The sequence below is a fragment of the Ischnura elegans genome, chromosome 11 (genome assembly GCF_921293095.1).
Source record: "Ischnura elegans chromosome 11, ioIscEleg1.1, whole genome shotgun sequence".
NCBI lineage: Eukaryota > Metazoa > Arthropoda > Insecta > Odonata > Coenagrionidae > Ischnura > Ischnura elegans.
In genome coordinates this window covers 56,892,858-56,911,100 of record NC_060256.1, presented here as the reverse complement: position 1 = coordinate 56,911,100, position 18,243 = coordinate 56,892,858, and the positions used below count along the sequence as shown (strand labels likewise).

Sequence of the window (18,243 nt, the reverse complement as noted above, 5' to 3'; positions counted from 1 at the left end):
ATTCTCCAAGTGATTTCCTTTCTATCACTGTAATCACTCTTCCTCCGTTTAATTGCCTTGCTTTGTCCGAGGGGGGCGAATCTCTACTGCGCATTCGAATTCCCATCAATGAGAAAACAACCGAGAAAATATCCGAGCCGTTTTTTTTTTCTCGAGCACCCCACAGGGAACCCTTTGTCCGACCTAATTTCCTCGACTACTCAGATCGACACGTCGGAAACAAACGCGTGCATTAGTTACTCACTACCCACCGTGAATTGCTACTGTGAATCAGCCACGAAGAGCCAATGCTCTTGTCTATAATTGCTGGATTCACGGGTAGGCAGACAAAGGACCGTCTGCAGCACCCAGTATCTCCCATAGGAGTCTTTCTGCAAGTACTTCACAGATGTACCAATTCTTCAAGCACAACCAAGACAATACGCTTTTACCGTTACATTTCCGAATGGAAGGACTACTCTCAATGAGTCCGTCCATCAACAGGGATTCCTAGATAACACTCCCAGCTATTAGTCTCGAGACAGACTTTGAATGTTGATTTTCGTTTTTCTTATCGTGAGCAATTTAAGGGCAAAGATACAGGTTTATCAGGCGAGCAGAGCAGTCGCATAAAGCCTCTATCTCGGGAAAAGACATTCATGAATAGTGAATATTTAATGAGGTGACAAAAGAAGCTCATAATCATAGATATTTCATAATAGAACTAAGGATACAAATCAGGAAAATTATATCGTTATGCCCACAATGGTGGAACGATGTTCACAGCTTTTTCACTATCAGCTAACTATATCATCACTACAATTTAGGAGCTTCCACTATTTGGACCTTTCATCATTCCTAAAAATGAGAATAAAAATTTACATTTGATATGCATAAGACTGTAAATTAAAAACGCGCACCAAAGTCCGTTCATGAACTTTTTTCCTCAGGATAGCCGAATTTAGACTTGATTGATATAAAATCTAAAAACTTACCATTTTCACCCCGTTACTGCAACTTTAATATATGAGTGTATAATACGCATAGACACGTATTTGTTCCAATGATTTCACTGGCTTCTAAAAACAATGTGACTGGGAATATATAACGAACTTTGAATCGCATGGTAATGCTATTGAATGTAAAATTATGACGAAAATATCTTATTAAAAGTGTGCAACAGTTTCATTGGACTGACGTGACCTAAGTTTCAGAAAATAATTACCATTATGATAGTATCCCAGCTAGCAATGTTTATCTAAATATTTCGAGGTTTCCACCGTATAATGAGCTACATCTAAGCCAAGAGATACAGCATATCTCCCGTCGTCTAATAAGAATGGAATACTATAACATTATCATTATAATTTTAATAATGGCAATGATTTGCTGAAAACGAAATTGGTTCAATTTAACGGTTGGTGTCTTTGATAAAGTTATATTATGATGCTAGTAAATATATTATTTCCATTAATTAGTAAGCTTTAAGCTTAAAATAATTTTGAAGGAATGCGCATATTTCCTAACCACAGCAGAATTTGATTCAAGAGAATGGTAGGTGTATTTTTTTAGTTGTCACACTGGTGTTGTGTTTTTCTTATAAAAACCTGCGCCATCCAGAGCCCTAAATTTTTCACCATTAGATACTTACATACAACAGTGTGAAAACGTTGTTTGCGTGGTTACACGCGCAAGATTGAAATTGTTTCCCGCTCCGTCTGCCTACCAAACCTTGGAGTCCATTTTTAAAATCGCTTTACGAAAAAAATAAAAACAAAAAACTTCTGGGAAACAAAACGATAGCGTTTTCGCTCCACGCTGAGATGGCTCCCTTCTTTTGTTTTTGCGCATTTATTTTTTTAAACTGTTCCTCGCAGACGTCAGTGAAAGGCGAAATAGAGCCGTAATCCTTTGGTGCGTGTGTCTACCTCAAGCGGCTGGAAGTGCCTCTGATGCCATCACGAAACTGAGGGAGTTAATTACACAAAGGCCTTCAAGCGACGGGTTGATGTAAACACGAAGATAGAGGAGTGTAAACGAGCAAATATTTTTTCGAGTCGTTAAGCACCTTCCGTTTCCACGATAAAAAACTCTTAACAAGTGAGGATGGTTTAGAAGCGTAATAGCATGAGATTCTGAACGTAAACACAAGCAAGTTTTTAAACTATAATTCAGGACGAGGTCAGATAGATAAAGATGATTTAGGTCTTCGTAATTTCTAAAAAAAACACACCGGAAAATTATAGCAGAAATTATGACTACACCAATGATTATTAGATGGATATTATCTCCATGAGTAAAAGCCGATTAGTTTTCCACACTAATGGACGGTAACGAGAAAAAATGGAGTCTTTGAATTGGTATTCTATAAAAAACGAGTATTTGAAATGAATATAAATGTTTCGCAAAAATCAAGAAATTAGGAATAGCTAAAAATATTGAATTGATAACGCAAACACTCTCTCCCTTCTAGAGATTTCGTACGCTAATAAAATAAATGAATTTTAAGGCCGCAATGATTTTATATACAGAGAAAAATTAATATCACAACCGTTTCCTTGAATCTACATGGGAGAAACTAATTAAGATTCATAAGAGATTCGTATTGTCTTTTCGCTAACATGAGAAATCCTTTCTGCAAAAAAATATTTTTCTCAAAATTTTAAAGTAAGTAATCCATTACTTCCGTTGGCAACCAAGGACTGTGGAATTTAAATACAAACTCGTATGCAATAATTGTTCTGAATTGAAAAGAGGAACTTCGTGGTCGGGTAAAAATTGTACATTATATAATAGTAATAATAAGATATTTAGATTTGTGCATCAATATCAGTGAATTCGCTTATGATCGTTTTGGTGTCTGTGCGTCACATGGAAGCATACCTATTCCTTATCCTACGAAGTATGTTTCTAACGTGACAGTTCAGATATGTGGGTTGCATACCTTACACCTCTACAAATATCCGTCGAATTCCATATTTTGTTTTCGCTAGTTAAACGGAAAATAGAGGGACATCGATAGATGAAGGGCCAGGGTATATAGGTGATGTATGTAAAATTTGGGCAAAACATTAAAAAACCGGAGTCGTGACTTCATCTGGTATGCATGCTGTCATGACGCATGTAATTATTTTATAAATGTAATCAATTACCGACCGAGACTGAATCATATACCTCTTTTCGAAATATTATGAGTGTTCTTCTTACGTATTTGGATAAAAACATGAGGAAAGGAAAATAATAAAATTTTTCTCTCACTCGAATGAGTTTTTTTTCGAGGAATATGTAGCCTTTCATTATTTTTACCACCTATTTTCCAAGTATACTTATTATAACCATCAAAGGTCTTAATTGACCCATAATACTGTCTTTGAAGGGAAGAACTCGATTAGTATTTAAGTGTCTATATTCAATTAATCATTACAAAAATAAAGTATACTTCGTTGTAGCTGAACAATGTTTCATAGAACAAAATAATGTGTCCTAAACAATAGAGGGAACTGCTAAAAATATCCCAACAGAAGAATGCGTTAACAAACGCTTCCTCTGAGCTAATATACGATTAAACCCAACAATAAACGGGAATGCGGCTACTGCGGTATCTTCCCACTGAGTGGACGGGTTCAAATTCAATTGACCATCGAGATTTTTCAAAGACTGACTGAATCCTGATAGTGTTGTGAGGAGCGCTTAAAAGTACAACACTCCGTTAGTCTGATCTGACGTAATGACGCATTCCCTTTCGTTAACGGGACGCATCCCTTCCTAATGACCAATAAAATGAAGGTCATTTTATTGCGAATTATCACTCGTTTAAAACTGATTTTGTCATGCTTGATTTTAAGTAACTATAGAGTTAAACCTTGTCTACATTCATTTGCCTTTGACGTTGTCAAATGTAATTTTTCAGGTCTTTGATTAAGTTATTTCTATGATGTATATTTGCGATGCATAAATATACGTGTGGGAAAACATATATTTCTTAAACACAACAGAACCTGATTCAAGAGAATAGCAGGTGTACCTACTTCCATAAGTTATCACACTGTTGTTTTTATATAGAAAACTTGTACCACCAAGAGCCTTACAATTAATAATCAAAAGTTACATGAAACTGAAAACGATGCTTGCAATGTGACACTTACAAGAAGGAAATAATTTTGAATGAATTTACAACAAAACTTGATTGAAGAAAATAGGAGGTGTGTTTTCTTTATTTTTTGCATATTATTAAGTTTTTCTTGTAAACACCTTCACCACAAAGATCCCGAAATTTTACTTAGAAATAGTAACATAAGACAGTGTGAACACGTTACTTGCGATTTTACACATGCATGCAAGAGAATTTCTTTTCTCGCTATCATCGTACTTTTGTAATCACTGTCATCATAGGAACTCCCTCCATTTGGGCCCAGTTACCTTTTCTAAAACTGACAGTGAGACGTAGACTTCCCATTTGATATGCAAAAAGTTATACATAGAGAAAGGTATGTTACTCACTCAGTGAGTGAAGCAGGAGCACCTCTACCTCCCCCTTGCCTCCACTTGGCCATCCCTGCACGGGCCATGGCCCCCCGGGCGGAGGAGGGGAGGGGGTACCGCCCCTCTCGCCCTCCTCCCCACCGCTCTCCTCACGCCTCCACCGAGGAGAGTCACTCCTCCCGTGACTCTGCGCGATCGCCCAGAGCACTGCACCTCCACCGACCGACCGCCACCAACTCCTAGACCTGTGGAATAGATATGGAAATGATTAGCACTGATACGCCTGGACTTTCAAAGCCTACCTTTAATACCCTTTCCTAGTACATTTGATAAAAAATATATAAAGAGGAGAATATTATGATTTAAAAATATTCTCTAGGATGGGGGCAACCTGCCCAAGCGGGACTCAAACCCGCGACCTTTTGTTTACCAGGCAACGACCTTATCCTGCCGCCATCGTTGGCATCAAATGGTGAAACCAGCCCGTAATATGAATATTCGTAGCAAAGAAAAAACTCGACCGACATATCTCTCCTTAGATTACTTTGTGAAGTAGGTAACGTGCTACATATATCATGTATTTTTAAAGTATACTTGACATCAAAAGGTCAAAATCAATTCGTAGTATGAAATTCGTGGCAAAGATAAGACTCGATCTAGATTAAACTGTTTATATTCCATTAATGCATTTAATAACTGTACTTGGGTGAGGCTCAAAAATATTAAGATCTAGAAAATATAATACGAGTCACACAACAAAAGAACTATTGAGAATAGACCAGCTAAAGAATACGTTAAGGATCTTGTCCTCCCTGCCAGTCAGCCATTATCAAGCAATAAAAAGGGATTCTACCTACGAATGTTGTAAATAAAGCAAAAGGAAAGGGGTTTTATTTAGCTTTTATTGCACTGTTAAGGGAAGGAGGAGAATAGGTTTTATGGATAGAATGAAAGGGAGTAGGCCCCCTTGTGAATTGAAGAGGGTGGTCCACAATGGTAAGGAAGACGGCCATGATAATTCACTAATGCTGAATGAAAGCCTAACTTAGCCGGCGGAATAGTTTGATGAAAATCATAATGAGTATTATTCAGTACCGGTAAATATACCAAACTTAGCTAACGGCCAACGTGGTGGAGGAAAATTTAGATAAAAGATAATTAATAGAAGTTCCATCACCTCAAACAGATAATCAGATAACAATTTTACGACAAAATGGTTGCATTATTATTGCTTAGTTAACTTTTCTTACATTTTCATTGTAAAAATTTGACGTTTTCAAATTATTCTAATATCTCCGCTCGAGCTTTTGGTGAGGCCATTATTATTTTCCCTTCTTTTCAGCAAGTATACTCTTTTCACGAAAAATCAAAAATAAGCTAAAATTAGATTCATGCCAGCATTTCTCTAACAACCCTTCTCATAAACTGCAAAAACTTCTATTACTTATCGATACAATCGCTATAAATATTGCAAAAATAAAAATTAGTAACAACCCAGAGGAAATACAAATCATCTGGCAATTTCATGAAGACATTCTCCGCTCCCTGATTTCCAATTTTGAATTGAAGCTCTAAGAAGCATATAAGAAACTACACAAGTTTTTCATGTTTAAGAAACTGAAAATAAAAAAGAACATTGAAGTGGGACATTTATTTGCACTGTAGTAGCTAGTTTCATAGAGTTTTACTATACTTAACCCGCATTACTGGACCCTCGGGTCTCTAGAGCCGCAAAACAGACCGACAACGGTTTCAGTGTGCAACAATGGGGCATCAGAAGCTACAGTCGGTGTCATTCGTGGCTGCATTTAGACATCATGCGTTGTCTAATTTCGACAAAGAAGCAACACAAAGAAAGAATCTCCTTTTAAGAATATCAATATGTATAGATGTAACTAGATATTGCCAAAATATTCCAGTTTATTTTTATATGCATTAGTTAACTATATGTAATGGAAAATATTTTAATACTACACAATGAGATTCGGGATAGCGACTTTCCTTGTGACGAGTGGCCTGAATTACCTTCTCTTTTCTCTTCCTGGCTTTATGACGGCTCTTAAATTGTCATCAAAATAATGTTTGTTTTCATCCTGCTTTCCAGGCTGTGTTCGTGTTGTCATTGGTCCCTTTTTTATAACGGCCGCGTATTCACAGGAGGGAAAATCCATTTCGCAGTCAAAAGAGATTAACTTAAGGGTTGCTTGGGGACTCTGAATCAGGCTCGAGAGATGAGTCAATAAAAATTCAAAATATTTTTTTTCTATTTCGTAGTCGTGATGCTAATGTGATACCGGGAAGAATGGCAATGCATTATTTTATTTTAGCTCTTCTTATTGAAGGATAAGGACAAATTAAAATCAAAACGAAACTAAAACACTTATTTACCATCTAAAATAACTTTAGAGAAGAACAGAGATAAAATCACCTAAAAATCACTGCAGATAAATGCAACTAAGATATTTTAAAAATATTTAACAGCTATATATTAAGGTCCTTTGGGACGTTAAACTTTGGCAACGAGATTCCATAAAAAAAAGTGTCTGTATGCACCTTTTACAAGTTCAGTGTTTCATGCCTGCCATTCGGCAGCGCAACTAAGATCAGTTTTCGGTTCAAATTATATTAATGAATTACATGCCACCTAAATTGCAACTCTGCATGCAGCAGTATCACTTTAAAGGAACAAGAGTATTTAATGATACAAATAAAATATAAATATTCTAAAAAAATAGTGATGTGTATATATTTAAATGCATTTTACAAGAAATTCACCATGTAGAGCTGTATTTATTTTACGATAGTATTATAAGCAACGAGTTTTGCTGTGTTTCCGTATTTGCAAAAACATTGTCTTGGTTTTCAACTGTTAAAAACATTTTTGACTAATAAGAACTGGAATATATTGCAATATTTGACATGGTTTCGCTTCTTATAAAATTTTGTAGAATTATGTTGCTATTGTGTTAATCTTGAATTGCTCAATGATAATCTGTGTCTAAATCATCCTTCGTATCACGCTCACTTTGATCCCGTGAAGTTAAATTGCAAGACATCAGGGGTTATTTTCTTTTTGCGAAACCAAATCATTTATTTTTGGGGGTAAATCGTTGAGTTATACGAAGGCGTAATGTCTTCCACTCATGCACGAAAGCGTACGGCCAAAACATGGGAGAGGGAATCGATTGGGTTTCATGTGGGGTAAATTGATGAACGTCTAACAATGCGGGGCCACAACAAGCAGCCGTTCATCCTCCAGTAATTGGTAAGGGTGGAGAACAACCAAGCAAGCATACAGTTTATTAGCATCCGGCATTGTTATCTGAGGATGGACTTCAGCGAGGATTACTCAACGACTTTAGGTACATGAGGTTAGGTGACGTGACGCAAGCGGTATCTCTGAAAGCGAAATGTCACCCGTGAATTAGCCAATCGATTGTGGAGCTTGCTTTTCGACCATTCGCGAGGAAAGATAATTGCCGTGCCGGTATCAGCAATCTTCGTAGCCTGCAAATATGAGTTCAGTGTTACTGTTGCCACTGACCTATCATCAGATGGCGTGTGACGAAAGTGAAAGTCATGTACATGTGTATCACACTCATTCATCAAAAGATAGGCTGATTCTACAAGGCTGCGTTAATCATAATTGGAGGCCGAAAAACGAGGCTTCTGACATCTAATGATAGCCAATGTAAAATTTAAACTGGCCTTTGCTGTTGTTTATGATGGCACACTTGTAGTTGTGACTCAACAACTAATTCACAAGTGAAGAATCCCGATCAAATTTTCGTAGTTTTCAATTAATAGTTTCTATAGACCTAAAATACGAGGGTTATTCTTTTCAACGTACAAAAACTGACGGAAAGGGTTTTGATCTCTTTTTGTGAAAGGATTGTGCATTCATGGAGAAGGAAGCACACACAATGCTCCACACTTATTTAATGCTAAAATAAACCCGAATTACGGCAACTCATCGTCATCTGACCTAGAAAATGTGACTGAGTTGCCGACATCTACGTAAGTTATTGCATAAATATCAAGTGTGGAGTATCAGCAGTGTTTGTGATATCAGAAAATGCCCATGCTATGAATTAAAAGAGGGACAACGATTTCTTTATAGACACAGGGCCAAGTAAAATATCTCTGGCTTTCGCTTTAGACAGTTTGGATATTGGAGTATTTATCATGGCTGATGATTAAATTTAAAAGTGTTACATAATTAAAGGTAAATCAATAATTTAACAAGCAAAAAACGTATAACTCTGTATATATAATAAAAAACCTTGGCATGCAATTTTTTTAAAGTATGCGCGATAAACATTTTAATAATCGCCTTCAAGACGATTTTGAATTGTGTAATGAGAGATATGTATTCACCGCACCTTAAAGAAGTTAAAAAAACATCAAAGAAAGAGACGTAGGCACGCATCGTTTGACCTATTCCGGCCATCTTATTTCCCACATTTTCACTCCGTACTCATGTAGACCTACGCTTCCATCCCTTGTTGTTTTTCCCCGACGGACAATTTCGCATCTCCAATTCCCAGGGGCCCACTTCCTCAATCCGACTCACTTCTTTCAACCCTCGCGCTCCCCTTCACACGTCAGTTCTTTTGCCCGCCATCCACACCTACCCCGCACGGAGATAATCGCGCTCTTTAGTCTCTAAGAACCATCTCCATCTCCTCCCCTTTCGCCATTTACTTCCGCTTCATCCCTCCACGCCCTTGCACGCACGCAACGGCAAGGACCTACTTACCTCTTATCCGCCACAACCGTTGCTACACGTGACATTTCTCAAATCTTCTACCCCGCAATAATATTCATCACATTTAGAGATATAATGGTATGGTATTTGGAGGAGGCGACCGACAGCTGAGGTCATCTGCGCCACGAGGGAAGGGTAGGTAAGGAAGCGTGGAAAGGAATACAGCGTCTTCGTTAGCATGATCATAACGAAAGGCGACAACTCTCAACAGGGCATACTCGCGGCCAATCAGAGCGCTTGACTGAGTTTCTGAATTTAAAAATTGGGCGTTTTCTATCTAAACACCTTCAGTAATTTTGGTTCTTACATGAATCAGCAATCTGGGGTTAAAATTTCATGTCAAAATATTTCTCCACCCAGTCTAACCTTATAATGGTGCTATTTTTTATATTTATTCTTCACTGAAAATAACTCTGTAATGATAATAATGCCTCGAGGGTCAGAAAGGCCCCTACTAATAAAGTGGATTGATCTTGGCCTGTGTATTGTATATGAAGTAACGCAGGTGAAGAGGACTTTCTATAAAAAGAAAAATCATCTTACAGCTGAAAATACAAGCATGGAACTACGAAAACAATTCTTCAGAATCTACATATGGAGCATGTTTCTCTATGGATGCGAGGCTTGGATATTGACAGCAGCAGAGAAGTCAAGAGTGGAAGCATTCGAAATGTGGTGCTACCGAAGAATGATGAAGATAAAATAGATCGACCGAGTAAGTAATGAGAAAGTGCTAAGAAGAGTGGGAGAAAAGAGAATTCATCGAAAAACTTTTGAAAGAAGATGGGACAATTTAGTTGGCCACATTATGAGGCACGATGGCATGATGAAAAAATGGAATTATATCAACTATGAGGTTGTACGAGAGCATTTTACTGATTACCTTCCCGTTTCCTTTAAATTCACCTACGCTATGTCACTCCACCGAATTAAAAAGAGTTTCGCCCAGGATAGCCCATTCAGTATCACATACAGTTTTCATGCAAAGGCATTTTTCCACCAATCGAATTGAAGTAGTTACATACAAATGTTACGAGTGTTAACGCTTTCGAGCGAGTTATTGTTCCATTAACAAACTTAGCACTTGACCTGAAACGTGGAAGAAATGTCTATGCTTCGGAAAAAGACAAGCGAGAGTATAGTATTTTCTGCCGGAGGGAAAAAAGGGCTGGAAGTGGGCTGAGTTCCCTGTTTTTGCCTTTATTTAGGGCCGGGGAGTAAATATGCCAAGGCCGTTGTCAAACCCTGGAAGTAAGGCACTGATGGAAATGGATACTATAAAAAAATACTACCCATTTCTTCCCTTAGCACCGAAAAATACTCCCCGAGGGACAAAAAAAAAACAGTAGCGGTGTGCGCTTATTTTAACCAGGTGACACAAAGTAATCCCACCGCTCCCGACCTAAATCTCCCTTAAGGCTACGTAATTGGATTTGAATATGTTCCTCAATTTATGGACTCTTTGACGTGGGCGATACCCAGCCAAAAATATGATGATGCAGTTTACCCTAGAAATTTTTAAACCCATTGAACACTAAATGCTCTCTTTGAATATAACATTTTCTTGATAGCTTTTAAAAATAACATGGTCACAGAATATTCAATAATTACTAATTTTATCTTAACTATCTCTTGCAAATATTTAAAGGAGGGTTAATGGCGCAACACAAAGAAATAATACGGAGATAACAGCTATAAAAACTGTTAAACTGATTCCTAGCGTTAACATAGGAGTAAACATTAACGTAAAAACCTAGAATGGAGTGCAATGACGCCTTTAAGAGATACATGTAGTTGAAATGATCTCAAATAGGCAAAGTCAATAATAATCACTATTTCAGAAAGTTTTATTCCTTGACAACCAATCTCCTCAGATCCGACGAAATTGAAAATTAAGTTAGCACCGATTAAAGCTGTCTTAATGTTCATTTTCAGTAAAATTTAATCGATAACTTCGCGAGATTCGCCTTTAAGTTTTCCGATTATCCACCGACTCTTGATATCGTGTAATATAATTCAATTTTTTGTATGAAAACATGAACCATCATTTGATTTCTTGTCTGAATAAAGGTTTAGCAGATATCTATTCCCGTTGCTTAACTCAGACATTTACATCATTTTTCAAGTACATTATTGAGAGTAAAAGAATAATATACTCATGCCAATACTCGCACAAGAGATTGTGGAAGTAAATGCACCAAGAAAAAAGAATTCGAATAATCACATTGAGCAATTGAATGCTTGATTTCTCATCTGAATTAAGAATAAATTATAACGGGCCAGTATTATAACGTATGGGTGGCGTTAAGAAGAAAATAATTCAGCCGCAATATAAAATTGAGAATATAATGAACTAAAATGCAACAAACGAGGATAGCATTTATTAGTTAATAAGATAGAAGATAATAAGATAGAATTAAAGTTCAGTTAAACTCTTGAACTAAAATTTCCTGGAATAATTTAACAGTGGTTTTCATAATACGGAAAATTTTAACTAAACATTATAAAACCTGCTCATAGAGATACCTCGCAGTAAGGGACAGAGAAAATTTATATTTGCCCATTTTTAAACAGTAAAAAGTTGTTCAGGACGAATCTACTATGCTTCAGGAGGTGAAAAGTGATAAAATGTGAAGCATTAGTAAGGATGCGCTTTTCAGTTGCCATGGAAACGGTTTTTCTTGCGTATCCGGCATTTCCGAAATTTTATTTAATGCTCCGAATTTTAAGGCAATTTAATAGTTAACGTAGGTCGAAAATGTGGGATTATAATTGTCTGAAACAATTAACCTCATAATGGGTGAGCTTGCGAAAACGTTTTGTTGATACTCGCTCAAAGCTCTCGTTTAATTAGGCTAAATGTTAATTGTTTCACACAATTATAATCGCACGTTTTCATCCAACCTTAATTATTTAATGTCCTTAAAAGTCCAAAGTAATAAATAAAATGTCGAAAATACTGGATACCCAAGAAAATCTGTTGTCATAGCAACTGCAATGTGCATCAAAAATGTTTGCGTTGCTATGGCTCAGTAACCAAAGAGTTTCGACACCTTGTTAATGGACGAAAAATGAAATTGATTGTTTGAGGCGTAACTTGGTGAAAGAGATTCATAATTAACATTAAAAAGAAGAACTTTGTGCTTTCACATTACAATTATTAGTACTAATGTGAAAGCATAAAGTTCTTCTTTTTAATGTCAAAGACGAAAAATGATTAAAATCGTCTTCCTTGCTACTCCTGAAACATTGCAGATTCCTCCTGAAACACACAGTATATTACAGTAGAGGAGATGCAAAAGATCTTCGGGTCCATCCTCTATCCCCAATTACCACGTGAGATTCCACGTTAATTCAGTACCATCGGGTTCCAAATTAAAGGCCCTGAAGTGGCTATGTGCATGCCAAACTAGCTACTTAATTGAAAAAAAAGTCAAAGTAGTGGAATAAAAAAACATAACATTTGAATGTCAAAGTGGGAGATGGAAGTTCGCCAGCGCCACTCGACGGGAGGCACGCGAACCGCAACGGATGAAGGACACGCGAAGGCTTAGAGGAATGAAGAAAAAACGCGGGAAAAAAACAAAGGAGGGACGAAACTCGCGCTTTGGAAATGACGATGACGCATTTTCATGAACGTCGTCCCCAGCGGCGGTAAAGAAGGGGAATAAAATGGGGAAAAAAACAAATGCGAAACGAGTCCACGCCTACTCTTCTTTCTTCCAACCCTACCTTCTTTTTCCTTCCCACGACAGCTAGTTTCTCTCCGTTGGGCATCCTCGTTGCCCGCGAGAGAGGGAGATGGAAAACAAGGGGCGTGAGCTGCATAATAGCCAACGACTCCTCTCTCCGTTCCTTTTTCTCGTGGCGCACTCGCGCCCCCTTGCGCCCTCCGACCGTCACTTTTTCTTTCTCTTTTCCCCATTCCACAACCCTCTCTTCTTCTATCCAAAACATTTTTCTGAACGTTCTGGAGGTCCTGCCCGAAACAAATAGTTTCGGCGCATGTTTCCCAGAAAAAATTGAATTCCACTCGATAAAATTCTTCGAATTTCCAAACTCGCTGACAGTGGGAAATTCATTGCGTCTAATTTTGAGAACACATTTTTACAACGGTGCCGATTTAGGTATTATTTTTGATTCAATAGCGTTCATGTGTATAAATTTTGGTTTATACCCCTAATTATACCTTACTTTCCCGTGAAACTCGGATCAATTTGTCCGTCAGCGACACGAGTGGCGACTTCTGTAAACCCATTTAAATGCGCGGTGGGTGACAACGCATCTAGAGGCCGACTTGAGGATCCTCTTCTGTAATATTCGCGTGCGTTTTTTCAGCTATCTTTGCGCTCTAAGACTGTCACTTTTTCTTTCTCCTACCCTTTTTAAACCAGCGTCGATTTTTTTATTGTTCTCATTCCAGTATCGTTCTAAACAAAAGAATGCAGTAGTAATTTGTTAAAGGCTAAGAAATTAATAATTTTTGGTGAAAACATATTTTCTGGTGATAATTATCAAGCTATTGCGATAAAAAATATGAAAATGAAGTGTTAAGATTTAGGTAGGCTAGAAATAAAACTATTATTCTGAACATGTTTGGATATACTAAGAAGTCCCTTACCAATGTTTACTGGTATTTCAACCATAAGGATTTTACTTCGAAAAAAATAATGGGGAAAATTTTCAAATTTAACATAAAGTCAAATGCCGGCCTCGGTGGCGGCGGGGTAAAGTCCTCGACTGCCAAATCGAAGGTCGCGGGTTCGAGTCCCGCCTGGGTAAGTTACCCTTATCCAGGGCATGGGCGTGTGTGAATTTCCTTCATTGTTAATTGTTAATTCCCCATTGTAAAGGCCGTAAAATGTGCTGTTTATGGGGTAATGGAAATAAATAAATAAATATAGGGAAAAGTCCGCATAATATACCCTGAAAATTTCAAGATGATAGTAAGAGTGTTGAATAAGTAATTCGTCACGAAATAAGTCTACTCGAAGAGGAAAGGAATATGTCCTATTAAACAAACAAGGTGGATGAAAGATTTTTGATGTCGCAATGTCGCCACCAAGGGAACTACATAGAGGAGGCCAAATTTCATGCTATAGAAGGCTGACTTCCGTTGCCCCTTCGGTCGCATTGTAATCGGCTTTCAAAAATGTCCGCGGTGCGGCGATGAGTGCAATGTGATAAACTTTTTTCCAATACATATTTTGCAGTGTAATGTTTGTAATTGTGGTAATGGCATTGAAGAGTTATGAATTTGACAAATAACATCATCATGAATGTAAATTTCGGTTGACACCACTAATTATACCTTATTTCTCCGTGAATATCGAATCAATTTCTCCGTCAGCGACGCGAGTGGCGACTTTTGTAAACCCATTTAAATGCGCGGTGGGCGACAACGCATTATAAGACCGACTTGAAGATCCTATTTTGTAATATTCGTGGTCGTCACTTATTTCACACCTCTCATGTCGTTTACATCGTCTTCACCGACAGCCTTTGCATGAGCACCGGTACAGTCCCCGCGAAAGATTACGGAATTGTTTCGTTTAACACGTGGCATGTAATTGCACAGTTTAGAGCTACATTAATTTCCTGTTATGGCGCGAATTTGCTCGAAAACACGAACGAAATTAGAACATGGGCTTTGTTACCTGAAATCAATAAATCTAAATTCATTGAGCAATTTACCGCAATAAACTCTGCATAAAGAGACATCCTACGTTGTCATCGCATATTTTTGCGAAGAGCAAGATCAAGAAGACAAAGGGGGCTTTGAAGTTATTTAAAAATAAATTTAAGTTATAAGCTCTCATTTCAATATTTCTTGATGCTCATGGAGACAACTCTACGAGATTCATCTACATCTACATACTACCTCCCAAGCCGTATATAAGGCGTGTGGCAGGGGGTGTTAGGACACCAGCCATTTACATATACAAAGGTAATGCTCTAACGAAATTACGCCTAGAATTTATATAAGTCCTTTATCATGCGGGAGAAAAACGGATTCCATACCTATCTGTTCGGAAAAAATATCTCCTTTAACACAGCGTTTCTCCGGAGCAACATGAAGAAATGTTATTTACAAATGTGTGCGATGTGTATTATCAACTGCACCAAATATAGATATGAAATTCTGGTCATTTTACGTAGCAAAATGTAATGGTCAAATAGAAAGCTGCTGTTGATAATTGTGATTGAGCTGAAAATTGCCACATTGTCTAAATGACGAATTTTCTTGTTTGATTTTCCCAGACATAACGCTGGCTCATAAAGGGTTAGTTTATCGTTTTTGTTTGATCTGGAAATGTAATGGGTTTCTAATATGACTGACGCTGATGATAAGATAGTCGTTGTAGGTACGGAAAAATCGTACATTTTCATTACGTTTTTGCTTGGGATGAGGTCAAGAAGATAGGAGGAGTGAGAGTGTAGATAGGAAGTAAAGTACTTCTCTTGATGCGATACAAAGGCAAGGAGAAGATGGTATCAGAGGGTAGACAGAAAAAAGAGAATGACTACACCGCTTCCGTTGCCTTGACGACGCGGTGCATCCAGAAAACGAACTGTCGTCGGCGAGAAGAGGGAAACACAATAAGAAAAGACAGAGAGAAGGGATAGAATGTGTGGGAAGAAAAGAGAAAGCAGAGTGAAAGTGGGAAGGAGACAAGGGAAAAAAAAACTCGCACGCCAACCTGATGGACGGGTCACCGTCTCAAGAACTCAGGCAGCGGCGTCGCCTGCAACGACCAGCCACCGTGGGGTCAATGACGCTCTCTCCGCGAAAATGCCTCCCGAAGATTGCAAATGGATATCCGCGACGCCGGTTTTGACGTCGGGTAAGGTGGACGGCAGGGGGTGTCGAAAACCTACACCCTCCATAGTTTGCCTTGGTTTTTTTTCAGAGTCGTATGAAGGAGAAGCATCATTCCTACCTAAAAAGTCTTTTATTCGCCACGAATTATTATTATTAAAGTATTCTACTGATTAAGGTGGATTTGCATGGGTCATTTTAGAAGTGAAATAAATATTTTCAAATTTTCACGATTTTTTGTAACATTTCGATACATCCACTGCACAAACGCTCAACCTAATTGTTTATATGACCTCTCCAATAAGTACCTAAAGTAATTCATTCCAATCTGACACAAAAGACCACTTTCGATGAGATAGTCTCTTAGCTACTGTTCCGACGCATTTTATCCCAATCAGATCACGCCCGTTTTGCCCGAGAATCGCCCCCGTGCACGAATTCCCGTGCAAAGAAGAGCAGGATCCCGAAAAGCGTGGAGTGATTCCTCATAACGTAGCTCCAATGATGGGAGAAATTAAATGCCGCTCCTTTTGCCGAAAAATTCTGTGGTTGCGGATAATTTCAGCGACTATGCTTAGGAATCATCAAAACGATGTCATAAGCAGCGAAAGTAATCGTGAATCTCTCAGGCAAGCGCAATTTTATCTCCGAAGACCTTCGCTGTGAGAAAGTACTTATGTAATTTTTGACTACATATATTAGAGGCACTCAGCAAGACATTCGGGATGTATCAGTGAGTGAGTTAACTATATTAGTGTTAATAAGACCTCTACTAATAGTTACCTAAAGTCATGTGCTCCATTATCTGCCACAAAAGACCACTTTCGATGGGATAGTCTCGAAGCTCCTGCAGCGACGCATTTTATTCCAATCTGATCACGCTCGTTTTGCCCGAGATCGCCTCGTGCACGAATTCCCGTGCAAACAAGAGCAGGAGAGTTCCGAAAAGCGTGGAGTGATTCCTCATAACGTAAAGCCACTCTCCGCAAGGTAAACATTTCCCAATTACGCGAGAGAGCGAGGAAAGAGGGGAAAATACGACTCGGCAAGATATCCCAAAAAAAAAGTTTCGCGAAATGCAAGGCACGGACCCTGGGAAAAACGACAGGGATAAACAAGACTCGTGCAGAAAAACTTTCACTTTCGCCGTATAAACTCCGGATTCACCAAAACGCTAATTGGGACCGTCCGCGCGCGAAGAGAACTCGGTAGAAAGAGGTTTATTATTATTATTTTTTAAATCTAAGGACTCGTCCTCGAAATTGAGTGCAGCGTTTGCGATGTAAAACTGAATGCTTACTACTAGTATGTCCGAGGGGTGAACCTCATGTCTCGCGAAACTTGTGAGTATTTAGGTCATCAAAAAATTTAGTCAAATAACAAATCGGAGGAATGATTTTGGCGGCGCTGAAGGCTCTAACGTAATTTGCCAAATTTGGCCGAAGCATAGAGGATAATAATATATGTATACTTACTCCATAACTGTTTATATTATTTAACTACAAATAATTCGAATCAGGATAGTGTTGTGATCACGGATATTAAATTATATGATTCTCAAGTCCGCCGCTAGAATTGTTGTTGCTTCGCGCACATTAAAATGAGATTTCAAAATCGACGCTCGCGGCGCTACCGGTCATCTATATCCACTTTTCACGAGGATATACACGGCACTAATACGTATTAGAGCCAATAAATCATATAAACCAAACATTTCACGCATTTGAGACTAAAAAGGACCACATTCACCACGGTCAATGGCGAAAGTCACACTGAACGAGATACCACTGCCCAGTGGCGCCGCCGAATAAAATGCGCGCGAAACGGCAACACACTTAACGCTTAACACCATGTCCATTGGCCACCTTGAATGGAGTCCGCTTGGTTGTGATGATAACATTGATGTAATAACAGGAATCGTAGAGCCACTATGAAAAAATAAAGTAGATAATGTCAAGGAATATTTTTCTTGCTTTTAATGAGGTATGCCTACACCTTCGGGCGGCGACAAATAGCAATTAGATTCTGGTAGTAGTAAAATATGATTGAATTACCCACTACTAGCTCACAACGATTATCCAAAGGTTCCTTATGACCATAAATGCATTACTCCGATAAAAAAAGTATTCTTAGTAGGGTAGAAAAGAAAAAGTGTAATACGTTGGTTACCATTAACGCCTTAAACCTAAAAACT

General features: G+C 38.2%; 1 protein-coding gene across 1 annotated transcript in view; it reads right to left on the bottom strand.

The window, feature by feature from the left end:
- Nucleotides 1-802: 802 nt before the first annotated feature.
- The window catches only part of LOC124167635, a 124,045-nt gene continuing 106,604 nt past the window's right edge, over nucleotides 803-18,243 (bottom strand). Inside the window, exons 3-4 of the mRNA XM_046545615.1 lie at nucleotides 4,480-4,706; nucleotides 803-837 (exon numbers count right to left, since the gene is read on the bottom strand). Of these exons, the coding sequence (XP_046401571.1) occupies nucleotides 803-837; nucleotides 4,480-4,706 (262 nt within the window). The remainder of the gene's footprint in view (nucleotides 838-4,479; nucleotides 4,707-18,243) is intronic.